This window comes from Vitis riparia, chromosome 17 (genome assembly GCF_004353265.1).
Source record: "Vitis riparia cultivar Riparia Gloire de Montpellier isolate 1030 chromosome 17, EGFV_Vit.rip_1.0, whole genome shotgun sequence".
Classification (NCBI taxonomy): domain Eukaryota; kingdom Viridiplantae; phylum Streptophyta; class Magnoliopsida; order Vitales; family Vitaceae; genus Vitis; species Vitis riparia.
The window spans coordinates 11969381-11997363 of NC_048447.1; the positions used below are offsets into that span (position 1 = coordinate 11969381).

The 27983-nt window shown below is 36.9% G+C and overlaps 1 protein-coding gene across 3 annotated transcripts; it reads right to left on the reverse strand.

Annotated features, from left to right (window-relative positions):
• Positions 1 to 723: 723 nt before the first annotated feature.
• On the reverse strand, positions 724 to 27897 carry LOC117905172 (pre-mRNA-splicing factor ATP-dependent RNA helicase DEAH1). Of its 3 annotated transcripts, XR_004649664.1 has the most exons (28): positions 27454 to 27897; positions 27186 to 27316; positions 26866 to 27084; positions 26688 to 26759; positions 26305 to 26391; positions 25495 to 25528; positions 25340 to 25394; positions 24364 to 24423; positions 24135 to 24206; positions 21582 to 21645; positions 9131 to 9210; positions 8861 to 8928; positions 8709 to 8766; positions 8443 to 8500; positions 8288 to 8356; positions 7647 to 7715; positions 7366 to 7455; positions 6887 to 6973; positions 6263 to 6378; positions 6116 to 6182; positions 4678 to 5718; positions 4227 to 4289; positions 3541 to 3664; positions 3346 to 3446; positions 2315 to 2377; positions 2155 to 2227; positions 1071 to 1229; positions 724 to 942 (listed from the first exon to the last, which is right to left on the reverse strand). XR_004649664.1 is itself a non-coding variant. In XM_034818099.1 (27 exons), exons 1-27 carry the CDS (start codon positions 27551 to 27553, stop codon positions 1180 to 1182), a joined length of 3171 nt encoding a protein of 1056 aa, XP_034673990.1. In that variant the 5' UTR covers positions 27554 to 27897; the 3' UTR covers positions 727 to 1179. The 3 variants fall into 3 exon arrangements, 2 of the variants coding, with proteins under 2 accessions (XP_034673990.1, XP_034673991.1); XM_034818099.1 differs by having other exon boundaries at positions 727 to 1229; XM_034818100.1 differs by lacking the exons at positions 724 to 942; positions 1071 to 1229; positions 2155 to 2227 and having other exon boundaries at positions 3346 to 3445; positions 3539 to 3664.
• Between the last annotated feature and the right edge of the window lie 86 nt (positions 27898 to 27983).

Sequence of the window (27983 nt, forward strand, 5' to 3'; positions counted from 1 at the left end):
ATATTATTCTTTCCTTACCTATGTCGTTGGAAGTATGGAGAACTTTGGTTGGTCCCCAGGAATCTTAGGAAAAGAAAAGGTCCATAAGTACAGATCATACTCCATTAAGTTGTAGTTTGAAACCTAGGAACTTTTCCCCTACTTTTGTCGTGTGGTTCCGTCAGTCCTAGGGTCCTAGAGATTTGTCGACTCAGTGGTCCATCCACTCACACCATTCCTTCATTACCACACTAACAGGGCAAAACATAAACAAATAAACAAGCAGGATTTTGAAAAACCCAAGTTCCAGAAAAGGGCAGAATCTTCCGGGGCTGGCTGGTTGCATTTAAAGCCAAGAAAAGCCAATCCCACCTCATAACTTATAGCCAACACCCAATTTGAAAGCCCCACAAAAATTAGTGCATCTGAAATGGAAAGGTTGGTCAGATGGAAGTTGTGGAACTTGAACAAACTCGCTAGAGTCAACAATGGATAGTTAGGCTGAGTGGAGGGAAGAAAAAGAGGACTTTTGAAATTTCGGTTTAAAAGCAGTGCCAACTTCTATAACTGAAATATCTTGGAAATGATGGGTGCTGATATCGCTCACCACGCTTTTCACATTGCCAGGAAAAATTTATTGATGGTTGCAGAAAATATCAAACCACTTTGCCAATGGGAAACCTGTCAAAACCCAAAAGCAAAATGGTAGAATGGTAGGCTGCTTATATGAAATACTGGGAATGCTGATACTTAAAACATACATACTCAAGGATTGGCAAGAAACTGACAATCCTTTTTCTCTTCATTTGTCTGTTTTTGTATAAAGATAAAAGTAATATACATGTCTTTATCCATCCTCAGTCCAAATCTGCCAAAAAAAAAAAAAAAAGAACCAAAAATTGGGACAATAAATCAATACTCACCGTCAAAATAATGTACAAGGTTTGATGAAGCGCCCCCTTCCTGCTTGAAGAGGTAAGATTAGTGAATGTGATCAATGAGAATTTGTTGCTTGTTAAAAAAACTTCCAGTATCAGATTTTACAAAACTGTATTCACAGTAGCACCAGTCATTAGTTTTTTCGTTGCAACCTCAAAGACATTTTCCTTCATCCTGTTGCTATTGTCAGTCCCTCATTGCATGTCCTCCTAGAGGCATTTTCTTTAATCTACCACCCTTTCTAATTCTTCAATGCCATTGTCAGTCCTTCACAGCACGTCCTTCAGTTCGAGGCATTTTCTTTGATCCAGCTGTGACATAGATACATCTTAGTAATTCACATAACCAAGTGAAATTTGGAAAATAAAACCATAGGCATAAGATATAAATTGATGTTCTTTGTTGTACATCACTAAACATTAAAAAGAGCTTTGCAATTTTAATATCAAAATCAATGAGGTTTGGATGTCACCATACCAACAAGTTGAGAACTATCAGCACAATCCATTGACAACAGCAAAGCGATTCCCAGGATAAACATCTTATATGCCTAGATACTAGAGGAAAACTTATGCATATAATCTATATGATGATTTATTTAAATGTTTCAGCTCACTCAACTTTCAAAGTAAATAATAATAAGAGAACAAAATTAAAATTACTGGGGGGGGGGGGGGAGGAACCACACAGACCAGCATATTAGGTTGAAAAGAGAATGGTTTCAAAACCAACAACCACAGCTTACAATAGGAGAAGAGCGGTTTGCTCCTTTTAACAAAGAAAAAACGAGGTTCGGCATTTTAGCATCAGCTCCTAAAGTCATTATGCATTGGAAGTTATTTTCTAGTTTACTTTCAATTTGCCTTCTTTCCATGCACGGAAAACTGCTGTAAAAGTTCTATTTCCTTCATACACATGTGAGTTGTTGCTTTTAAAAAAGATATTTTTCATGGAATTCTGTACATTCTTTTGAAATAAAATCCTTCCATGTTATTCTCCATGAAACCATGATAGAATCACAAATTCAAACACCATGACCACTATCATCCGGATATGTAAAGGTTGATTTATTTGATCAATGGCCCTTGACAATATCAGTCATGTAAGCACAAAAGCAAAGAAAACTACTTTTCCATGTAAGGCAAAGAAGACTAGAAAATGTGTCCGCACGTACACACTCATAATAGAGTGTGAGTGTGTGTGTGTGTGTGTGAGAGAGAGAGAGAGAGAGCATACGGTCTTCAACATCTTTCAGTTGGTAGAAGTGAGGAGCTATCTCCACCAGCCACTCTGGCTTTAGTTCAGTAACCTGCAATTAAACTTGCATTTAGATATAATCACAATCACATGCCAAGCACAGCCCAAGTGCAAGGGAAATTAAGGTGGGAAAACTCACCTGTCTCATGTACTCCTTGGTTGTAAGAACCAATTCATGGTATATCACCCACCTTGGAAGCACCTGAAGAGGGAAAACAAAAATTTTTAAAATAAGGATAGCTTTCACAATGCTCCAATTTACACAGGTCCTAAATATTCCAATGTTATATTGACATGCTCTTCTTTGCTTTTATGGCATTTAAATTTTATGTGTGACTATTTCTTTTACAATTAAAGGATAAATTTTGTGTTGATTGTCTTCAATATCTAGACTAAGACATGTCACCTGTCTTCAAGTGACATAACAAACCAAGCCAGAAAAAGTGAGAAAATAATTTCAGTCCCCTAATACCAGGATTTTAGATTAAGAATTTTCATGCAAATGATAAACATGGATGATGCTTATATACTGCCCCAGTTGCATTAGGAAATCAAAATCCCTTGAAATGGATGTAACAAGGAGATAAACAGGGCAGTCATTTGTTAGCATGATATTCATTGCCTGAGATGGCATGACAAACCACTTGAATGAACTAGACTAAAAGTCTACCCAACAGTACATAACAGGGGCAACACATGAAAATACTGCAATAAAACTAGTTTTAAAAGTATATCGACCTCAATTTTTAATGCTTTTAGAGAAACAATGGTTGGAAAAATTTTGAATAGTTTATTTTCTAAGACAGTCTTGTCGCATCCCCTACAAGATTCAACAATGAGAATAACCTAACCAAAAAATATGTAAAATTCTTTTTCTTTCTTTTGTAATCAGAACATGTGCAGAAAAAACACATAGCTCAGTCACTTTATTTTGGTTAATATCTTTTTTGTGAGATCAGGGTTCCTTGCCTCAATAAATTCAGGAAGGTTGTAGTGTTTCATCAACCTAGTGGAAACATGTTGGTTCATTAATCCAGCAAGGCCATAATATGTTGACTTCAGAGTTAAAAATTCCTCGATAATGGTGTCCAAGCCATTCCAGTTACCAACTACAGTATGCATAATATTTCATGGGGTACAAACTCTACACTTAAATCATCATCAGCTTACCTGTGCTAAACCCGAGCTTGGGTGAATGTGAACAGTCTGGGGGTGTTTAACTGTTCGATAAGATCCATTCTTCTGCAGTCTTGCAGAGTGTGGAAAAAAACCTGAAAAAAAATATAGAATTAATTATAGCAATGAACAGAAAAAGAAAAATCCCACTTGCAAGTCAAAACAAACTCAGAATAGTCATAAATCTACCAGCTGTTATAGACTTCTTTATTGCATCTAAATCATTGGGGTTGGATGCAAGTTCAATTTCAACCCTCTCCAAGAGCCCCTCCAACTGGTCTCTCACATCTCTGGCACGTTTCATACTCCTGACCTGAAAAGAATAAATCACAAACAATAATTATTGAAAACCGAGGACTGCTTAACAAACTATGGAACAGTATAATGCTTGAAAACAGGGGCAAGAATTCAAAGTTGATACTGTAACTGCAAAATAACAAAGCTACAAAAGGTCAACTTCATTACAAAGATCAGTGTTTAACAACATTGTAAAGCATTAACAACTTTTTAGCTTACAGATAGAACCTGAAAAATTCCACCTCAGTGCCATGGTCATTATTCATATTGCCTTATCCACTACTTGGGTTCAATGGAAGTTTGTTCAGTCAGATCAGCCTACCTAAATTCAAGTCCTTCTATTAAGCAACAGGTTCAGTTAATCAATCATAAAATTTAACCAAACCACAATCCAGGGTTAGGTTTATTCAGTCTGGCATTAACCACATCAAGGCCTAGAAGTATGGAGTGAGGATTGGGTTTTGAAAACAAGGAATCTCCAACAGCATATGCTCAGCCACTAAACATGCTCCTGAAAAATGTGCACATAATCAAGAAAGAAAAAACAGTAAGGCATTGGGAAACATCAGAAACTGTACCTGAATATAATTTTCATAGCACCACTGAGTTGAGTAGTTAGTTTCCTTCCAAGAACTGTAGACCTAAAAAAGAAATAGTTAACGAGGTCAGTCACTTTGTTGAAGCATGAGTTTAAGTAGCACAAGTAACTCATACTCAGATCCTAAAGTGGAACAAGCATATACCAACAAACTAATGACTCCCATAGGGTTACTACTGAAAATGCAATCTAAAAAGCTAATTATGACTTAAATAAAATGAAAATTACCATCTCTCCACCCCTAAAATTTTAGTGGTCGGATGGTTCAGATTTATAAAGCAGAAACATCGCCTGGGCAGAAAAATCAGGCAGTTTAGATTAATAAGCATGCCTATCATGTTTAGGAAGACACTCTACTTGGAAAGCAATAAGGTAAGAAATAAAAGGCGGTAAGCTAGAATTTAACAAAGCATAATAATTAAGCAACCAACCTTTAACAATGCAATATGGTCCCCAACATTGCCAGTGTGAAAATTCATCCTTGCATTGTCAGCATGGACTTGTTTGTCCTTTGGGCGATAGAAGATTGAATTACCCACTGAAAGCATAGCAGCAATTGATATGATCTCATCTGAGCACTTGTAGTTGTCAGCTGCCACTATCATCTTGGAGAGCATAGGATCAAGGGGGAATTCTGCCATCCTTCTCCCCACCTTCGTCAACTCCCCAAGTCTGTTTAAGGCACTTAGAGCATAGAGCAATTCTAGGGCTTTCAATAAAGCTTCAGCTGGTGGTGGGTCCATAAAATCAAAATTAAGCAAATCATGGATACCAAGGCTCTTGAGAGAGAGCACAACATTTGCAAGGTTAGTTCTTTGTATTTCTGGCACAGTATTATCTTCCAAGTCATTGTAATAGTTGTAGGCAGTATACAACCGGAAGCACTTTCCAGGACCAGTTCGTCCAGATCGACCAGCCCTTTGCATGGCTGATGCTTTAGAGATGGGATTTACTAGTAATGACTCCATGCCAGTCCGTGGATTATAAGATTTCATCTTACAGAATCCTGGATCAATGACATACTTGATCCCATCGATTGTCAATGACGTTTCTGCAATGTTTGTGGCCAGGACAACCTTACGTGCTCCTTCAGGAGTGGGTTCAAATATATTAGCCTGCAGCTCAGTTGGCAGGTTTGCATATATAGGGCAGATTATCAGCTCTGCAATCTTTGTCCCTAAACCCCTTGTCCTGTGCTTCATGATTTCCTCAGCTGTTTCAATTTCCTCTTGACCAGTGAGGAACACCAAAATATCACCAGGTGGTTGTGTCACATGAATTTGAAGTGCAGTGACAATGGCTGCATCTAAGTAATCTGCCTCTGGTGCTTTAGTATAATGTATTTCAACAGGATACCGCCTCCCAGGAATTTTAAAAATTGGAGCAGAATCAAAATAATCACTGAACTTTTCTGCATCAAGAGTCGCACTTGAAATAAGCAACTTAAGATCGGGTCTAAAACGAGCAATATCCTGTCACACAGGAGCATTCAAAAGTCAGATGATGATTAATAAAAAGGATGATCAAAGCCAATCTTAGTCCATAAAGGCAAAGGCATCCATCAGTGCACCTTAAAGAAAGGGCTTCCACTAGCAATGAAGAGGGGTTGACTCAGTGGTTTACTAGGTCTCACACCAAAGTGATCTCAGGATCAAAACCAAAAAATGGCATTACTGCAAATATCCATACTAGAGTTATTTCATGGGTCAATTACCATAGCTTTAATCATCCAAAGGAATGTAACCCAATTGAACTTTCATGAACTGTAGGAATGCCACTTGTAATTCATACAATGACAAAGGTGCACCGGATAAAGCCTTTGTATTTTCTTAATAAGTAATTGAGCAAGTTGAAAGAGTCTCTGCTTGCCTTTACTAATCCAAATAGAATATCAGTTGAGAGCGTTCTTTCATGGGCCTCATCCACCATCACCACGCTGAAATTATTTTGCAGAAATAATGAGCAACAGAGTAACTCATCCAACAAAACCACTAACGTCACTATAAAACAGCTCACCTGTAGCTTGCCAGATCTGGTTCACCAAGGAATTCTCTCAATAACATTCCATCAGTCATATATTTCAGAACCGTCTTTTCTGACGTGCAATCTTCAAAACGGATAGAATAGCCAACCTGTTAAAGAAGATGCTATTGATCACTGTTCAGTATTCCGCACTGAAGGATTGAAGACTATTAATTATTAAATGCCAAAGAAACCAGATTATACAAGCACATTTTATTACATTCAATAAAACTAACAAGAAAAAAAATAAGTGATTCATTTAAGCAAAAAATATGATTCCAAAAATTTCAAATTATACTCCCAATAGGGTTAGCCATTTAATCAATAAGACCAAGTAGCAGGAATCCTAAGGGTCAGACCACCAGCCACATGTATCTCTGCCATGACTAGCACAGCTAACTCGTAGCAACAGTGCATACATCACAATTCAAATATGCATATTCCTTTTATTCATAGGATCAAATGCAAAATGCACATACCTCATTCAGAAATCAGAATATGCATATTTCCAATGCTCAATAGTTTAATCAATAAATAAAATTAATTGGTAAGAAAGTTGCAACAAAAAAAGTGACCTTCTACAATAGTGATGGAATGCATAAGATATGAAACTCATACCTCATGCCCAAGTTTAACGCCCATTTCCTGAGAAACTCGAGCTGCAACACTCATAGCAGCAACTCGCCGTGGCTGGGTACATCCAACCTGTTACATAAGTAAAATACAGCAACTATAACTCCAGATTGATCACAAGGTATCAACAGAACAAAATGGGGGCCATGCTCACTGATGATAAAAGTAAAATGTATTCTTAAAAACTTTGTTTTCTTGCCGTAGAGTCTCTTTGAATTCAATTGCCAGTTGCTTGCTAGATTTTATCAATTGTCTAGAAAAGGTCAGATTTTGCATTGCATGTTGTTTTTCTGTTATCATCCTTTGAAGCTTAGCATATGTCATGTATACTTGGTTGCACCCTTTTTGTTAAACACCTATTCATATACTTTGCTTCTAAAAATAAAGAAAGAAAGAAAGAAAAACACCTTATATTTTCATCACAATCTATTTAGAGGAAGCATATCACAAGTGACAGTTTATACCTTTCCACGCTTTGTGTACCCAGATTCATGAAGATATTGAGGTATCTGTGTGGTTTTCCCAGAACCAGTCTCCCCAACAATAACAAGAATCTAAAAAATCAACAGTAAGAGTTATAACTCAAGAATAACATTTAACGGAATCAATAGAGAAATCTACAACAAGTTTTAGGCATGGAGCAGGAAAAATCATCAGCACATGTGAAGAACTTTATTCCTCGTCAACGTGAGAAAATAAAAAAATAAAAATAAATAAAAATAAAAACTCCAGAAATTTAAAATACCTGATGATCATCTACTGCTTTGAGCAATTCATCTCGATATGGATAGATAGGCAACATTTTTCTATCTTCCTGAATGAACAAAATAGCATCTGATAGTTAAGGTAAATTCCAGAGAATTTAATATAATTCAAAGGTTAAAACGAAATTTAATTGCCCAAATTTTTCAAGAACTCCAGCGGTTTTCTTCCATCGTTATGCCTTAAGTATTCAGGTAAATCTGATTTTTCTGTTTTTTTCTTAATGTTGATGCAGAAAGATGAAAATTATCAGAAAAGATAATGGTGAATTTTCAAAACCCCACCAACTATATGAGCCATGATAAATATACTGAATACATCTTGACTCTTCTACCTTCCCCAACATCTAATTCCAAAATAGAGCATCACTGACAAGCACATCCAAAAACAATAACAAGTATACTGTTGCTACCATCTATTTATTCTGTTCTAGTTAGTCACTGTTTAAGAATTCTATCCTCTTCATATATTAACTGTCTCTCATCTGTACTATTTGTCACCCATGCATCCCACATGCTTTTCTCCAGAGGCACATTAATTCTAAAAACATGATTCTAAAAGAAAATAAAATAAACCTGTTATAAAGATGAAAGCGAAAAAAAGGGGGAGCTTTAAAACGCACACCTGAAGTTTCTCTAATTCTGATTTTGCGACAGAATCATCATGAGACTCAGCAAATAAACCATCTTCAAACTGCATATAAAAAGAGATGATTTCAGAAGAGAAGTTCACACTGAAAACCAGAGAATCATTTTATGATGAATAGCAATCAAGCATACCTTGTCACCATCCATCACAGATGCCTTGATGAATTCAATCTGGTCCTCAAATACAAACCTACACATGAAAAGATTTTAGGATAAGATATTAAACTGTGTACTCATGTATAGACCAAGAAATCTACAACAGTACTGCAAGTATTTTATTTAACTAGTAAGGAAATGCAAACTGGGGTGATCTTAAATTTATATATTTAATTTAAACAGTACTTCAGGTAAGTAACAGAAAATGAATCAAAAAACAAGCAGTGAGGTCATAAACTTACTGATAGTCATCTGACTTTTGGTTTTTATCTTTTGAACCAAATTTTAAGGTTGCCTTTCCTGTAAGACAATTACTTCATAATTAGAATGCTGAAAAATGACAAGGTCCATTCTAACAACACAAAGTAACAGATTCCAAGCTATTAACAACTACCAATTTGATGCTCCTCCCATGCCTCTTGTTCTGCAAATGGATTCATCTTATCATTTGCACTTGAGTCCCTAGAAAGACCAGAAAGTAAGTAAGATTCTCATAGTACAAAGCCAAATATGTTTCCAGAAGATAAAAGTCAAACTTTGGACATGCCTAATAGGTTTCCCAAGTTATCTATGATAGGCGTACTTTGTGCATGTGACTGCTGATTGTGTGCAAGTTATTTGTGTCAATTGACATCATCTTATACACTTCTTCAAATCAACTGACCTATAACGCTGCAAAGCCACAGAAAATCTCTTCTCCTGATTTACACCCCCTTCCTGATCATAAGCATCAGGCATTCTATACTGCATTCCAAAACAAATATAGTAAGAGTATAATAGATGATGAATAAACAACATGGAGCAAAAATGAGAAGCAAACACGAAAATGAGTTGCATGAATTCCAAGTCAATAACATCTTCTTTTTTTTTTTTTCTTTTTTTCCATATGCTCTGTTTGGCACTCTAGAAATTGTTTCCTGATGAAAAAGAAAAATACTTGTTCTTAATTTTCTGACCTCATTATGCTGGTAATGATGAGAGATCCACTATGAAAAACTGAAAAACTTTGCAGGCCTCGTTATCTCAGAGGAAACTGCTTGTAGGCTAGACGGACCTCTTAGGCAAATGAGATTAGATTGGAGTCTTTGAAGGAATAAAAGAGAAAGCACTTGGGCTACATTGTTTTATAATGTCTTTCTATCAAAACTCTCAGAATATTAATAAGGAAGACTTACTAAAAGTTTTTAAGGGATTTTACTCTAATGATTGGCCGCAGATCTAATTCTCTGTTCATTACCTTAGTTCCTAAAAAAAGATGGACATAATTTGGTTAAGGAATTTCAGCTGATTGTTTTGGTGACAAGTTTGTATATGCTATTGCTAAAGTTCTCTTGAGAAGAATCAGAGTGATTCTCTGACATAGAATAGTTGCACCTCAACCAGGTCACTTTGAAATGAAGACAGATAGTTGACGCAATCCTTTATTATCAATGAGATTGTAGAAGCCAGATGTCTCTCTAAGAAAGAACTGGTCTGTCAAGTAGATTTTGAAAAAGCCTACGATCACAATGTCCTTTTTTTTTTTTTTTTTGATGGCTGCCTACGATCACAATGTCTTGGACTCCTCAATCACATTATGTATCTGAAAGGTCTTACCATCAGATGGGAAAAGAGGATTAGGGGTTTCTTTCCTGGATCATCTTTTCAGTTCTCATTAATGGGGGATGCAAAAGGTTGATTTAATAGTTCTAGGGATCAAAGGCAATGAGACCCTGTCCCCTCTTCTCTGCACAGACTGTGGACATTCTCAATGGGATGGATTGTTGGGTTGAAGATTTAGTCAATATTGAAGCTAGAAAAGAGTGAACCAGGTTCATCATCCCCATTTTGCTGATTACACACTGACACTATCTTCCTCTTCCACTTCAGAAGAAAAGTCTCCAACCTAAAGCTTATCCTTACAGCCTTTGCGATGATTTCCAGCTATGAGATTATATAAGAGCTCCTTGTTGGGTATCACTGTTCACGAGGAGGATATTGCTTGGATAGCTTTATCTGGGTAAGAGGCCTTTGAAATGTCTGGATGTCTCTCTCTCTCTTGGTGATAATCCTAGACCTCTGTGCTTTGTGTCATTATTAACAAAAGGGTCTCTAAGAGGCTTGATGGTTGAAAGAAAACCTTGCTTCTATTAGAAGGTTGAATAACCTTGATCCAATCTTGTATTGTGCTCATTCTGACCCACTTCCAGTCCATTTTGAGGATCAAGATTAGTGTAGCAGCTAGAATTAAGGAAATTCAGTGGAATGTCCTTTGGTAAAGGCTCAGAAGGCAGGCAGACAGTATTTAAGTAGGTGGAAGGGGCCTACCATTCTAAAGAGAGACCAACTGGTTTTAAGTGGTGTTACTCCAAAAAACATGACCCTTTTTAAGCTGTGGAGACTTACTAAGGAGCAAATTCATTTCAGTGCTCTGTTACCAGAAGCACAGTTTACAAGATAACAGATAGGATAATACTAATGGTGATAAACAAAATGCTCTGTCACTCAAAGTATGGTTTACAAGATAACAGATGGAATAATACAAATGGCAATAGATTCTTTCACATTGCCTGCGTAAAACAATTTTCCAATATTATCAAGATTTCTTTTATCTCATAAATTTCATTGTTGGAGAGGAACTGAAAACTAGATTCTGGGAAGACCTGAACAAGGATCACCCATCCAAACTTTCTTTTGCTAATTTCATTCTTTATCTGAAAGAGTAGTTCAAAACCTATATATTTCGAAATAATTCCGGATATATAAATAGATTTTCAATCCAAATTAAGCCATGATTCTCACCAACAAATAAATAGTTGGGATTTGTAGTTATTGACCAAGCAAAAAGAAAGAAACCTCATTACTTTATTATTACTTTAGATCAAAACTGAGTCTTAATAATTGATAATTGTTCTTGAATCAATGCGTTTATTCACTTGTTATTTGAGGTGAATTCAAAATTGTTCGAATTGTGTAATCGTCAATTACTGACATTGGTAAACGACCCAAAGCAATTTGATTATAATTCAATTCGTGACGAATCTTTACAACATGATTTTATTTTTTATAAGCAAATATCAAATATATTAAAAGCGCTCAACAAAAGGGTGTGTAAAAGCATTCATGGAGCATACCAGAAGACCAAACAAAGCAGAGAGAGAAACAAAAAACAACTCCCTCTCCCTACGTAGAGCTCAACCAATCAATAAAGTCTTATCATCAACAATGAGAAATCTCCTACGTACACTCTAACCCACTCCAACAAATTATACATAAAGAATTTTTTATTGCTTGATCCACTTTTTCAGTATTTTGAAACGATCTCCTGTCTCCTTCCATCTTTAAAAAGGATTGTTTGCTTGTTTGATCCATCTTTATAAAACGATGGTGTGGAAAGCTCCTAGCCCCAATCTTTATATGTTCTCTAATTCCTGTTGTTTCTACAACCTTGATTGCCCCCCCAAAAAAAAACCTCAACCCAATGAAATTGCATTTTTTCTGCCCTGTGGACAAGGTTTATTCATCTTACTTCAGCCCCAAATCTATTGCTTGGTTAGACGCTGTGAAAAAGGTCAATAACAATCACATACTTCAAATCAGGAGATCATACATAGCCTCTTGACCAGAAAGGTGTATTTTGTGCTGGGCTAATATGGAGAAAACAGATCATGTATCCTTACAGTGGCCCTTCTCTTATGTTCTTTTGAAAAGACACTCTTTAGTAGAGAGCCATTGGGTGATTCCAAATTAAATCTCACATAGGCTGACTATTCCTTAGATGGTTTTGGAGGATAAGGAGAAGAAGAGTGTTCATACATGTGCCATCATAGCCACACTTTGAGTGATTTGGTCTTAGATAGGAATTTGAAGATCTTTTTATGATAGATGTAGCACAAATGATAACAAATGTTATAGGATTCATTCCCTGACTTCTCCAAGGGCTTTGGTCTTCAATGAGCTTAGTATCTGACAAAGACAAAAAAAACAAAAAAACAAAAAAGGAGTTTGGTGGGTTTCCTTTGAACCTAAGCTCTCTAGAAAAGGGAAAAGAATTTTTATGTGCTACTGATTATCACCACCACCAACCAAACCCTCCTCCTTGAAGAGGTAGCCAAAAGCTGAATATCAGTGGCCTGCTCGGTTGAAAACCTAAGACAGATGGGCATGAGGGGAACCATCTGACACCTATGGGAGAAATAAGATCCTATTCTATTCTAAGCCAGCCGATACTGATTTCGCCGTCAAGGAGAAATTTTACTCCTGTGGGAAGGTTTGGAAAGGGCCATACGGTTTAAGAATCTCCTCATTGGAAAGAATTCTTTTATTGTGATGTCATGAGCCACTCCCAAGAGAAAAGGCCCTTGGTACCATGATCATTAGTTGAAAGAGACTTTTACTTTATCTTAAGCCTGGCAGTTGCTTTTATTTGGAAGCCTAGATTGGTCAATCAAGGCCAAAGGGCTAGCTAAGAGGGGATCCAGGTCCTTGGATGTTTTCATATGGATTTTTGAGTTGCGGCCTTGTTAAATTTGCTTTGCAATTATTTTTTGGATATTTACCTTTTCTGGTTCCTTTGGAAGAATTCCTCATCCTTCCTTTGTATTAATCTTTTCCTTCAAATAAAATTTTGGTTCCCTATCAGAATATAAGACCACATATTAATTGGATAAAAAGAAAAGATTTCAGGTATTGGAAAAGTTCAATCCTTTGAAATCTTCAAGAACTAACCAACAATAGATGAGAGTAACCTATTCATGGACTCCTTCACTTTCATTACTCAACTTAACATTATATTCCTGAGGGATTATTTTTTCTTTCCCCCTAATTTTTGAGGTTCTCTCCTTCAGCCTTCACCAGAGTTCTTGTGGGATTTAATATAACCTTAATGGTGAAGCATAATATTTCCTGCCAAAATGAAATTGAAAAAGGCATAACAAGCGATCTAGACCAACATTTGTAGAATAACATAACTGAAAGAGAACTGCCAAGCCTAAATTCCATGCTTTAACAGTTTTGGAAGCAGAACTGGTATTAAAATGGTAAATGGAGCTATAGAAGGAAAAAGAATGTGGAAATGGCATAAATGGCCCTGATACAGAACTGTGCTAAGACAAGTACAAGAGCAATTGAAAACACAGGAGGAACCTAAAATTTGAAGGGGCATTTGTTAAATGCTAAGGAAACAATGGGAACATGTTTCAATAACCTTTTTCATTTCCTATAGGAAAACATTACATGTCAATATTATTGATGTTTTTTTTTATAGGCAAATAAGAGGATGTATTAGAAAAGCCTAGAAAGGTGAAAAGAGTACACACGAAGTATACAAGCAACGCCCAAGGAGCTAGGCCAAAAAGAAAAACCTTTCTTCTATCTAGACAAAAGCCATTCTACAAAGTCAAACAAGGACAAAGAATGAGTCTCTAAATATACCCTACCCCAATTCACAAAAGTGTACAAAAAAGAGAGTTTTAGAGCTTGGTCGGTACGTTCATTGTCATTGAACACTCTTTCATTTCTCTCCCTCCATAATATCCACATTAAACAAAGGGGAGCAGCCCTCCAAGCTTTTTCCTTTCCCTTACTCACAGAAGCACCATGCCAAGCTATCAAATTCCTTTTGATTGAGGAGTGCAGGACCCACTGCACATCAAAAAGGGAGAAAAGCAAGCTCCATAACATTATAGCCTTCTTGCAGAAAATGAGTAAGTGGTCGCTAGTTTCCTCTTCCATTTTACACAAGTAACATCTATTTGGTAGAATCCAACCCCTTCTTTTAAGCTAATCAGTGGTCAAAATTCTGTTCCAAGAGACTTCCCAAGCAAAAAAACTAACTCTCATGGGTGCCCAAGATCTCCAAATGATGCTCCAAGGAAAAGGTTCACTAGAGGTAGATGTGAGGGATCGGTAGAGAGATCTAACAGAGAAGGAGCCATTCTTACTAATCTTCCAGCTTAAAGCATCCTCCACATCACTATGCAAAACCAGAGGGTGTATTTTTTGGAGCAAGCCCTCCACCTCTTCCATTTCCCAATCATTAAAGCTTCTTGGGAACAAAGGATTCCAGTTTCCCACCTCTCCTTCCTCTTCCCAAGCATCACATACCCATTGATCCTTATTGACCGCCAATCTAAATAAGTTAGGGAAGGCATCCTTCAAAGCTTGGTCCTCACACCACAAATCCTTCCAAAATTTGACCTTCCTCCCATTCCCCACTATAAAGCGGGATCTTGAGCTAACGATTTCCCAATCTTTTCTGATGGCTTTCCACAATCCCACACCATAGGCACCACTCACTTCTTTTGAACACCAACCTCCCTCTTCCTCCCCATATTTGTCTATAATTACTTGTTTCCACAAAGAATTTCTTTCTATAGCAAATTTCCAGTTCCATTTCCTAAGCAGGGCTTTGTTTAAGGCCACAAGACTGCGAATACCCAAGCCTCCTTGTCTCATATCAGTACAAACCGCACTTCAATTCACCAAGTACGGCTTCTTCTCTAAAGCGCCACCGCCCCACAAGAAGTCTCTTTGGATCTTTTCAAGTCTTGCACACACCTTTCGCGGAATAACAAGGAGAGACATTAGGTAGGGAGGCTTGAAAGGGTGTTTTTTATCAAGGTAAGTCTTCCCCCTTTGGAAAGATATTGTCTCTTCCACAAGGACAAGCGCTTTCTGAATCTCTCCTCCACTACGTTCCACACCCTTGGAGATTTGAAAGGAGCACCCAAGGGAAGTCCCAAATAAGAGGAGGGAAGTTTCCCAATTCTACAACCCAAAACCGAGACGATATTCTCCAGATAGTCAACCCTTCCTACAGGGATCGCCTCACTTTTATCCCTATTCACTTTTAACCCCGAGATCGCCTCAAACCATAAGAACACCCAACTCAAGTAACACAGTTGCCCACTGTTGGCCTTGCAGAATAAAAGGGTGTCGTCAGCAAACAGGAGATGGAGCAGATCCCTTTCTATTCCGTTAGTGTTTCCCACCTTAAACCCCTCAATGTAGCCCCCACTTCTGGCTCTGAAGAGCAGCTGGCTGAGAACTTCCATGACTAATAAGAAGAGATAAGGGGATAAAGGATCCCCTTGTCTCAAGCCCCTAAAGCTGCAAAAAAAGTCTGAAAGGGTCCCGTTAATTAAAATTGAGAAGTTGATTGTGGAAATGCACCAACTGATCCAATTTATCCACTTCTGCCCAAACCCCATCTTGGACATAACTGAAACAAGGCAATCCTAGTTGACATGATCAAACACCTTCTCAAAGTCTAGTTTCAGGAGGAGTCTAGGGATGTTAACCTTCAGCCTGGAGTCTACTGCCTCGTTTGCAATGAGAGCGGCATCCAAAATCTGCCTATTCTAAATGAATGCATGCTGGTACTCTGAAACCACCTCCCCAACAGCTTGTTTCAGCCTATTAGCCAAGACTTTGGCGAGTAATTTGTAAAGGCTCCCAACCAAGCTTATTGGTCTGAAGTCTTTCAGCTCTTCCGCACCCCCCCCCCCCCCCCCTTTTTGGAATTAAGACGAGAAAAGTGGAATTTAAGCTCCTCTGGAAAGTGCCAAGGCGGAAAAACTCGTCAAAAAAGGCCAAAATCTCAACTTTGGTAAAATCCCAGGAGAATTGCCAGAAGGCCATGGTGAACCCATCCAGACCTGGCGCTTTATCTCCAGAGAGGCTGCAGAGGGCTTTGAAAACTTTTTTTTTTCTGAAAAAGGCTCCTCTAAGCTTCTGGCCCTTTCTGACCCCAAAACACGAAACTGAAGATTCCCCATTCTCAGTCTCCAATCCTCGGTTTCCACTAACAAAGTCCTATAAGCCCTACACACCCCATCCTTGATATCTTCCGCACTAGTAAGGGAGTTTCCATTAATGTTCACCTTGGATAAGAAGTTCTTTCTCACCTTGGCATTGGCCATCTTATGAAAGAATTTGGTGTTCTTATCCCCCTCCTTTAGCCATGTCTCCCTGGATTTTTGCCTCCAGAAGGTTTCTTCCATTAAAACACACTTCTTATACTCCTCCAAATCCCCCAAACGAGCCTCTGCTTCCTCAAAGGACAGGGGATTAAAACTCTCCTTTGAATCCCAGAACTGAATTCGAGAAAGAGCCTCGGATTTTTTAGCAGAAACATTACCAAAAACTTCCTTGTTCCATCTTCTTAGGTCCCTTTTAAGGGCTTTCAGTTTTTCAGCAAGACAATGACTAGTAGATCCTACAATCGAGTAACCTATCCACCACGCGCAAACCAACTCTTTGAACCCATCCAACAGAAGCCACATATTCTCAAAGCGGAAAGAAGTCTTGCCTTTTTTAATCCCCCCGCCCTCCAAGAGAATGGGACAATGATCGGAGGCTATTCTGGGAAGAGTACTTTGAAAGACACCCGAGAAGTGATCTTCCCACTCATTGGTGATCAGAAAGCGATCCAATCTAGAAGCAGCTTGCGAATTAAGACTACCAAACCAGGTGAATTGACCACCGGGAGAGGGTAGATCCTTTAGATTCAATTCTTCGATCACCTCAGAGAACATTTTCATCCCTACAGTCAGATTGTGACCATACCTCATTTCCCTTGGAAATCTAATGGAATTGAAATCCCCCCCAACACACCAAGGCTCATCCCACAGGCCTTTGATAGCGCCCAGTTCTTCCCAAAACTCCTCTTTTGCCCTCGAAAGGACTGGTCCATAGACACCAGTGAATACCCAAATAAATCCATCTTCCACATTCCTAAAGCAGCCTGAAATGGAGTAAACACCCCGCTCCAGCTCTAAGAGTTCTAGAACCCTATTGTCCCAAAAAATCAGGATGCCTCCTGAGGCACCCCCAGCATCAACTACCCCCCAATCCGTGAACCTTCTAGCGCCTAAGCTCTTAACCAACTTTAACGACATCTCCGATACCTTTGTTTCTAAACAACAAACTAAATCTGCCTTCTGGGCTCTAACTACTAAATTGATCATCCGTCTTTTCTCCTTGTCGTTGAGCCCTCTAACATTCCAAGCGAGAATTTTAATCTTCATCAATCTACAAGGATCAATTCCCATTTGCTCCTGCCACTCCTTCTGTTCACAGGCTCTCCATAGCTAACCGAACAGTCCAACCTCTTCAGTTCCCTTTCAGAGCGCGATGCGGATACCACTTTCTTTTTCCTTTTTTTACATAGTGTCCCCCCACCAGTCATCTTCTTCAACTTCTTTAACAACAGAACTATTTTATCTTCGTACCCCTCAACCGGCATTCCCAAATATCTGCTGAAGTCTTTGAAATTGGAGAGTTCTTTGTCGGATGGTTTCTCCTCTTCAGATGAGGCATTCTCAGGGAAAACCACCTCTGATCCATCTTGCAGAACCATGGAGAGAGGCCCCTTTATGATGTCGGCCCTTGCTTCCAGCACACCCGCTTCCCTCTCAGGGGAATCACCCCAACTTTTTAAGCACAGAGATGGCCCTCCACGACCTTTGCCCAAAGAAGAAGAAAGCGGCACCCAAGAAGGAATAGAAGAAAAAGATGGCCCTTCCCCCCAAGAAGAACGAGACGGAGGAAGCGTACATTTTTGGAATCTGAGGACTTCGTCTAGGAGAGCGAAGTCGGCAAGAGGCTTCGCGATCGCCATCGGAGCCGTTGGAAGAGGCGCGTAGGGATCAACGCCATGCAAAGGGGCCGCCGGACAAGACACGCTAAGAGCAAAGCCTTGCGAAGGACCCGTCGCCGCGGCAAGGGGCCTAGGGCTCCGAGCGGGAAGAGACCCACAAGGAGCGTCTTGCGAAAGTCCTACCGGGAGCGTCAATAATATTGATGTTGGTGGGCACAAAATGAGTCTCTGTCAACTATCCAGAGAGGGTTCCTAAAAATTATGGAAATGGGTTTCTATGGAATAGGCCCCATTGGGAAAGAGCTTTTCGCGATTAACTCCATAAACTTCCTTGGATATATTCACACAGTGACACAACATAAAGCATAAGACAGACTTTAGATATTCCACTCACAAATTATAATTCTCTCATTTATAATAAAAAGAAAATTAATAGAAACTACTACAAAACCTAATTTGGTCACAACAAAACTACCATATTGAACAGGACAACTAAATCCCTAGAACATGAACTGCATTGAAAATAAAAAAATAAAAAATTAGATATCATATGATGCAAAAAAAATATAATCATAAAAAATGCATGCTTTGGAACTGAAGCAATTTTTGTCCTCCAACTTCTGGAACCTCTAATCCTTGGATTTGAAATTGAAAGATTGCTTTATTTTGTTAAATTTTCCAGATGACTGTATTTATTCATAGAGTCCTTCCATTAGAGAACATTTAGATAAGAAAGAAAGGGTTCTCATAGAGATGGAAGGAGTGATAGACCACAAGTGCAAGTAGAGCCTATAACCAGATGACCATTCAAGATTATTTTAAGCTTGTATCAATCTGATAAGAAAAAACTTTCCTTGGGGAAACGGGAAAACAAGGAGTTGACCAAAAGGTAATATCTTTAACTAAGAGTAGTGACTCTTCCTAAAATACCATATAAGAAATGGGTGCCCAAGGCATGCCTTTTCTGTGGTCTAGTGGAGCAATAGAAGTTTCTAACTTCCCTTTACTATAGCCTGTAATTTAGTTAGGCATATCCAGTTCTCTTTTTTTTCACCAGGCCTTTACACATCTTGTATACTTCCTACGTACTTGACTTGGATCACACCCCCTTTGTTGGCATTACATACATAAATACAAAATACCAGATAAGATATTTTAGGGAATGGCGGGGGGTTGCGTTGAGTTTGTGTGCATATCTTTCTGTGGTCTAGTGGGGCAATAGAAGTTTCTAACTTTACCAGAGTCTGTAAATAGTTTGGGGCAGTTTAGTTAGGTGTATCATGTTCTCTTTCTTCTTGTTGGCCTCTGCACATCTTGTATACTTCCTATTTATAGCACACCCCTTTTTGGTAGGCATTATATACATACATGCATATAGACAAATAGATGGATAGATAGATCATCTCCACCAAAAAAGAAATTTTATCATAACACCTATTTGAATTGTTAGAAGACAAAAAGATAAGAACATGATGTAATATGGATCTGATTTTTTCCCCCTTTTTCTTGGAATCCTACCATTAAGTGCATGTTTGAATACATTTCTTATTTTTGTTTTTAAAAATAGAAAGTCTTACATAAAACATAGGAATTCTTATATAAAAAGTAGGTAGATATCTTGTGTACTTGAAAACACCTTTGAAAATCTAAAGAAGTAAAAAAAAATTCACTTCCTCAAATTTTTGAAAAGAGTTTTAAAAATACAAGGTAAAATTTTGCTTTTTGTATAAGAGTTCTTATATTTTCTATAAGAGTTTTTATTTATAAAATAAAATAAAATAAATTGAAAGTGTATCCAAATGTTATCTAAATTATTAAATTTACAAACTTGGCTTTGTTATTTTCTTAGAAGATACACACTTGGGTGCATTTTTATTTCCTCTTGTCGTACAAAATTTCATACTCAATGGCAAAAAAGATTGAGAAAAGGCAAAGAGATTTTCTTTGGTCATGGTTTAGGAAGGGAAAGAGAGATCATTTCATCAGCTGGATCCAAGTGTGCAAGCCTAAGAAAGAAGGAAGGTTGGGGTTCGGGAGCATTTTTTTGAGAAATAGGGCCCTTTTAGGGAAGTGGTTGTGGAGGTTTCCTAGGGAGTACACTACTCTTTGGTACAAAGTTATCTTGAACATCTATGTAATGCATCCAAACAATTAGGATGCAAACATTTTAGTTAGTTGGTCACATCATTGCCCTTGGAAGGCCATTTCTCTGGTCTTCCATAATTTCTCTAATCATACTCGATTTTTAGTGGGAAATGGGAAAAAAAAAATATGTTTTTGCAAAGACTTGTTGAGAGGGAATAAACCTTTGGTTTTGCAATTTCTGAGTCTTTATAGAGTTTCACCGATTCGAAATTCTCCCATTTCATCTATTTGGCTTTGCAATTTCCAAGTCTTCACAAAGTTTCATCAATTCGAAATTCTCCTATTTCATCCACCCTTAAACTTTTTCCCCCTTTCACTTGGAATTTTAACTTTTAGTGAAATCTCACTGACTCGGAGGTAGAGGATCTTGAAAGACTCATGTCCATTCTCAATAGCGTTAACCTATTACCATCACCCTCAAATGTGAGAGCTCGGTCCTTTTCATCTTCCAGCTTATTTTCAGTCAAATCTTTTTTCTTAACCTAATCAAACCAATCAACTTCAATTCTCTTCTTTCCTACTTATTTCATTTGGAAATCAAAAGCCCCATCAAAGGTCTAGGCTTTTGCTTGGTTAGTGGCCAACAAGAAGGGCAATACCAATGACATACTTCAAGTGAGAAGACCTTCCAAAACCCTTAGTCTAGATTGTTACACTATGTATGGGCAGTGGAGAATCGATGGATCACCATTTTTTACACTATCCAATGACCATGGAGTTATGGCATAAGCTTTTAAGACTGGGAAACTTGGTTTAGATTCCTCCTAGAAGTGTATGTGACATGTTGACCATTTCTTTTAGGGGGTCAGGAAGCACAAATTAGGACAAAATCCTATGGCAAATCACTATTCTTACTTTGATTTGAATAGTATGGCGGCAAAGAAATGCAAGGATCTTTGAGGACAAGTAGAGAATAACCAAAACGTTATGGGACCTAGTCTATTTTTATTCATTATTTTGGGCATCTACTACTACAGCTTGCAAGGTCATTCCTCTGAACTTCATTCGACCGATTGGATTTCAATATATGGTCCAAAGTGTCAAAATAGTAATATTGAGATGTTTTGATGTCTTTTGGTTCTTTTTTATTTTCCTTTGTTTTGATTAGGTTTGTAATTGGAGAAGGATTTCCCATCCTTCTCAGTTTTACTCTGTTAATAAAAACATTTTTGTTTCTAATAAAAATAAAAATAAAGGTGCTTGATAACAATAACTTATCAATTTTAACTATATGAAGTAATTGGATTGCAAACACATGAACTAGCAATTATCTTCCAACCTAAACAAAAAGGCTTCTGATATTACAATAATAACTGATCAAAATTAAGGATGAATAAAGGGACATGACCACATGCCTTGAAAGAAAGTATTATTGTCTGTTACAACTTACCTCATTTATATCATCAGTTTCTTCTGACCTCTTCTTCACAAGATCGTATATTTCCCTTTTGTATCTGCCAAAATATAAAAATACATGACAAACTTATCATAGACCAAAGAATATCTTTTCAGATTTAGAGAATAGATTAATCTATTCTTTACATGAAAGGGCCTCAAAATGATTAAATTTTTTATCTTCAAGATGCCATAGCTCAAACTTAAATTTTATGAATGAGCACTAGTACAGCCAAGAGGCTAAGTTCTAAGAAAATCAAGAAAGAAATTAACTCAAGACACCATACCCTGTCTTTTCTGTTTTGCAGCCACTTCTAAGGATGATGTAAAACAAGCCTAAATTATGTCCCAAGAAATAGAGTTTGTATGTAAGAAAAAAGAAAACAATACACTATATACATGGGCCATTCAAAATAAGAAGAAAAAAATACCAGAATTGGATAAGACACAACATAGGTACCACTGTACCAGTAATCAATGTGTCTGAGACTATTGTTGATCACATAAGCATCAACAATGTGTTTCAATGTAATCAATGTTGGGTGGGTTTTCAGGTTTTTTGAGTTTAATAAATAATTTTTTTTTTTAAACTCAGCTACTTTACACTGAGCTGAAGGAGTTAGATGCTTCTTCTATTCTTTTCCCTGGCACAACTGGGCTGAACAAGAGACCTCACCCATGAAGTAAATCATTGCACCTCTAGTCATTAATATAGCAATTTCTAAGGTGGTATTTGTTTTTTTGTTTGAAATATGAATTCACCTTAAATCTAAACAGACCTGAATGTAATTAAGTGTTCGAACTATTTGTTTTTTTATTAGTGTCTATTGTTAATTTCAGCTGCTTGCTGGTCTTCAGCTTTTGAAATGCCCAAAGGTGTCCTTCACAAGATTGAAAGTATTCTAAGCAAGTCATTTAAATCTATTTATTTTTACATAAAACATTTATAAATTAATTATTTTATTTCTTATTATATTAATTTGAAACTAATCATTTGAAAAAAAGAATAATAATAATTTAACATATTTCAAAATATCAAAATTTATAAGCAAAATTAATTATATATTTAGTAAGAAATTGGTAATTGGATAATAAGTAGGATTTATAATTTTTCTTGATTACAAAAAAATATCAAAAAAAAAACTTACACTAGCACTTGTTTTTATAGGGTATATCTTCAAATTTATGGATTTATAATTGAAATACGTGTTCCATTGTTGAGACTAATTCATTAATTTTTGGATTTTTAATGTGGGAAGGAGTATCATATCCTAGCTTTTTGTTTTTTTCAAAATTAATAAAAATTGTTGATTCCATTGGATGTTTAGACAAGTGTGAATTATGTTTTGAAGTTCTAATTAAAAAAATTTCATTGGAATTGATGATTGTTAGTTTATTTTGGTTTTTTTGTATGGTAAGAAGTTGGATTTTAAAATTTATAATAGATTATTTCTATCCCAAATTTTATAATTTTTTTTTTATTGTCACTTATTTTCATTTCTAAATGAGGAATCTACATAAACTTATGGAATATGATTTCGTTAAGAATTGGACCAATTGTGAGGCAAAAATAAGGGCTATATGTAGTCGAATTTTGGTTTCATAGTTTTGAAATTTGGCAAATTTCCTTCAGATTAGTTCCATGTTTGTATGGTTGTTTTGGTTTTGAATAATCAATTCACAAGAAAATTTTAGATCCAAATTTTCTTGAAAAAAAAAAAAAAAAAGAGAATTGGAGAAAAAGTGATTTTTTTTCCATTAAGACAAAAGAAAAAAAAATCACTCCTTCCATTAAAAGAAAGTTGTCTTACAAAGGTGATAAGTTTAAAAACAAGCAACTCTAAAAATGTCTTACATCTAAAAGCAAGTAAAAAAACAAACAACCCCTTGGTCAATTAATTTGGTATACCTATAGAACATAAAAAAACTTGAGAAGGATAAAAAATTAGAATAATCACAATTTTATATGATGGAAATTTGATATTAATGTCATGTTCATAATTACTAGAAAGCTTGTTCTGTTTTTTTATCAGAGAAAGCTTGTTCTATTTATTGCTTCATATTTTACCTTAGCCACTTTATTTTTTAAATTAACTTATCGAATACAATAAACATGAAGATAATATAGACCTACTTTGTGAATTATAACTCATTAACTCATTAATATAGACCTACCATAAAGTTACCATAACTACTTTAGTACCCAATCCCCAAATTTCCCACATGTTGCCACCTTGGCTCTAACTTCTCCACCCTTTAGTCTACACACTCCAAACCTTGGCTCTAACTCTTCTCCAATCCTGGCTCGTTCATGAAGTCTCCACCATTTATTTCAACCTAGATCTAAATTTATCAAGCTTGTTCTACTACTTAGCTTTGAAAAACATCAATGCATGCCTTGATCACTAAATAAATGACTAATAACATTAATGACAGCAATACTTCAAAAGAAAATTACATGCCTTGCTAAACATATACTTGATCATTTTGAAATCCAGGTTAGAGAGAGAGAGAGAGAGATTTACCCAAGCATGCATCATCTAATTACCTTAGTTCACGCTGTTCTGCTTCAGTCAACTTTACGCCATCAAAAAGATATTGTTCATCTTCTATATCATCTCTGAAATAAACAATGCATTAATAGAAATCATAAGACGAAGGAGAAAAGAAATAATGAGCAATACCAGATATGCAGGTCAAGTATACAATATTATCAAATGATTAAGTGACTAAAATCTAAAGAAGTAATAGAAAATTGTAGAGTCCTTTCATCATACCTAAGCTCCTCCAGTTTCTTTTGCTCCCTTTTCTTTAAATATTCTTGTCTTGAAACTTTTCTGAAACAAAGCAAGAAAATAAAGATTAGCATATGCATAATAGATAAATTATGAAGATTTTTTTTTTTTTTTTTTTTGATGGAAGAAAAATTATGAAGATTAAAGATGCATGAAAAACATCCAAATATTCTTGTATTAGTGTTATGTTCATTTAATTTGACAGCTGATGGAAAAAGTTTGGAGTGAATAAATGTAATTTTAGCATAGGCTTCTTTGACTTTAACAAATCAGGCGATGAAGAGCAAACATGGGGAAATCAAGTGGATATTGCACATTCTAATGGAAAGGAAGTACAACTGTCTGATGACACAACATCAACATTATTACAGACCTAAACGAGAGAGCAGTATCAAGCTTCTTATGTCCGACCAGACCCTTTGTCAGATCATACATATATGACATAAGCTTAATTGCAGTATCCTTAAAGTAATTTTGGAATTGTCCCAATGATCCTACACGCACTATGGTTTAGGTAGAAAGCTCAAGCTCAGATTATAAAAGGTGACTATACTGAGATATATTCATCAATGAGGCCTTGTTTGGGATTGCATCTTGCTTTTGCCTTCTTCCATTAGCTGAAGCTGAAACCACAGTGATAATTTTAACAGGAAGATTTTGGAATCATAAAAGTTTCAATTTTTTATGAAACAGCATCCTACATAAGCCAAAAAAGGGCTTCCATAAAAAACAACATTGCCCTTGCTTCCGCATTAAGCCTCTTTTTTTTAGCCAAGAGCTCTTCTGCTAAAAACAAACACATCTAGAATATCCTAATAAGTTTAAAAAGAGCTTCTGTATTGCAATAAGTCAATCTGAATAGGGCTTAGGTAAATGTTCCTCGCATCAGAACCACCTTCCAATAATCATCATCAGCATAACCAGAGGATAAACTGGACTAGGAATTACAATGACAAACCTTAAAGCTGAAATGTCATCTTCCTCCATAGCATTAGATCTCCGGATTGCTTCTTCTGTTATACCATAAAACACATCAAATTGGAGTGATGTACATAAATATGTGGATTTATATATGTTTAAGTAAGTATAGGTATGATTCCCAAATTCTTGTACCTTCCTCCTTCCGCGATAACTTTTGCTCTGTTAACTATCAAAAAGAAATTTAAAAAAAAAAGGAAATTATCATCAGCATGGATATCAACCACTGTGTGTGAATGGATTCAAGAAAAAACATCTAAATAAAAAGATGGAACATATGAGAAGTCCATTTCAAAGTAACATCTGTTGTAACAACAGTAAAAATGTTTAACTTAATTTCTGCTGCTGAAAAACAAAGTATGATGCATATAGGCACATGGATACTGATGTGTACTATTTACAAAATATAAGTATGCAAATAATTGTAGTATTAGTTAAAAGTATAATGTAATTTCGACAAACTGCGCCAAATTTGGTTTGTGCTTAGTTGGTTTCAGATATGCATGCATGTCAGAAATTCAGGTCAGGACTCAGGAGGCATATCTCTAGAGAACTTGTCCAACTATTCAGAACCATCCCCTACTTGAAAGTTTTGGCCCCTCCACACACCATATGATTTGGACAAAATAGACTGACTTGTTTGACCTGCCAGACCTACCACCAATCCTGTCCAATTAAATCCAAAGTTCTGGATTGTTTTGCACTAACTTTCTTTGAATTAGGAAATTCCAGCCTTGCTAATATACACTTTCATACATGTAGATAGAGAAATGATTTTAGGTATAAAGAATTGCAGATGGCACAATGATTTGGACTAACTCGATAAACTTATGACAAAAATAAGTTCCCAGGTATCCTAATTGATGGTTCCTCTTACAGTCGACCTACGCAAAACTACCAGCACAAAATTGAAGTAACCAAAGGCATTTTCATGTAAAACCTTACCTTTCGTGTCCCTGCTGCATCCCGTTGTCTTATATTCTGCTCTAATTGCTCCCTCTCTCTTCGGTCACGCAAACTTTCTTCTTCCAACTGCATTCCCAGAGAAATACAATCAACATCTAAAGTTTTGAGACTAGAAACAGCAGGAGGGGGGAAACCGTATAGATTTTATGAACCATGATGAGGCATATAATAAGCTAATTAACGAAACTAAGGAATATCATAAGTGTACTACTTTTATTGGGCAGAAAAACTAGGACAGCTCAGGCTGAAGGCTTGAATAAAACCCACTGAAACAGAATTCATAAGGGTGGTAGCATAATCCATCATTTCACATTTAAGGCATTACTATAAAGCAAACAAACACCTGATTTCTGAACATATACCTCCGAGTCATCATCTTCATCCTGAGAAGTCCGTCTTTTAACTTGCCTACTTTCTTCTGCCCGCGCAATCACCTGCAACAATGTGATCAGCCAGAACAAAACCAACCAGTAATTATAAGAAGTGTTGATCATCAGAAACAGAAACCAAGTTTTAGCAATTGGGATATGAACACTATACCTCATCATCTGCATCATCTTCTACATTTTCAGTCTTCTTCCTGAACCGCTTCTTATGGGTATCTGCTTTTTCAGACTGAGAAGCTGCTGGGGCAGCAGTGGAAGATCGATTGTCAACAATGCCACCACCATCCTCATCACTGTCATCAGCGTCCAAAATTGCATAGGTCTTCTGCTTCCTCACGAGCATCGCTGCTTCCCTTTCTTGTTTCTGATAAACCTGTACAACAACAATCCACAGCAAAATAATACAAATATTCCGATACAGGCCAAACCAGAAGGGCAAAAAACCCAAAAAATGATTCACGAAACAGAGCTCACATTCAACCCGGAAGCTTTATGGGGTACTTTTGAGAAGATCTCTTCCGCAAAAGAACGCGTTTCACTGGAAGCAGACAACCCGAATTCCACAAGCTTCCCCACAACATCAGCAGGAGATGAAGCTTGCTTGGCTGCAAAGAAAACAACATTTTCACACATCCAATTGCTCATAATAGTACAATATCTAATGTAACAATTCTTTCGTAGCTGAATTACACCAGAGTCACCCAAAAAAAAAAATAAAATAAAATAAAATTAGTGAACTCACCCAATCCAACTACGTATTGAACCAGGGTGGGCTGAGAATATCCCAGTAAGGACATCAATTTATCGGATACCCAAACCTTTAAATTGCTCTCGCTCCCCATTTTCGGATGAATATAACAAAACAAAATCAACCCAGTACAATTCGAAGCTTCGTTCGTTGAATAGTGAATTAATTTCGAAATCTAATGCTTCGTCTAGTATTTCGAATGCGATAGCGGCGGCGGCGGAGGGACGGTCTCGAAAATTAGGTAGAAGCCTGGTGGAGATGGGGAGAGATGCCGAAGGCTGATTCCGAGAAATGAAAGACGTCGTTTTAGGGGTCACTGCGAGGGGCCTGACAGAACCGGAGGGGAGGGGTTTGTCGTGCCGGCGAGCTTCCGGTGGAACTCAGCGTTCCCTGGTTTTGGTGGTGGAAGACCGATTTGGAGCAGCTGAAGGGGGCATGAAAGAGGGTGAACTTGTAATTCCTGAATCTTCGCTTGCCTTTTATTTCGTAACTTGTTAAATATTAAATTCAAATATTTAAAATCT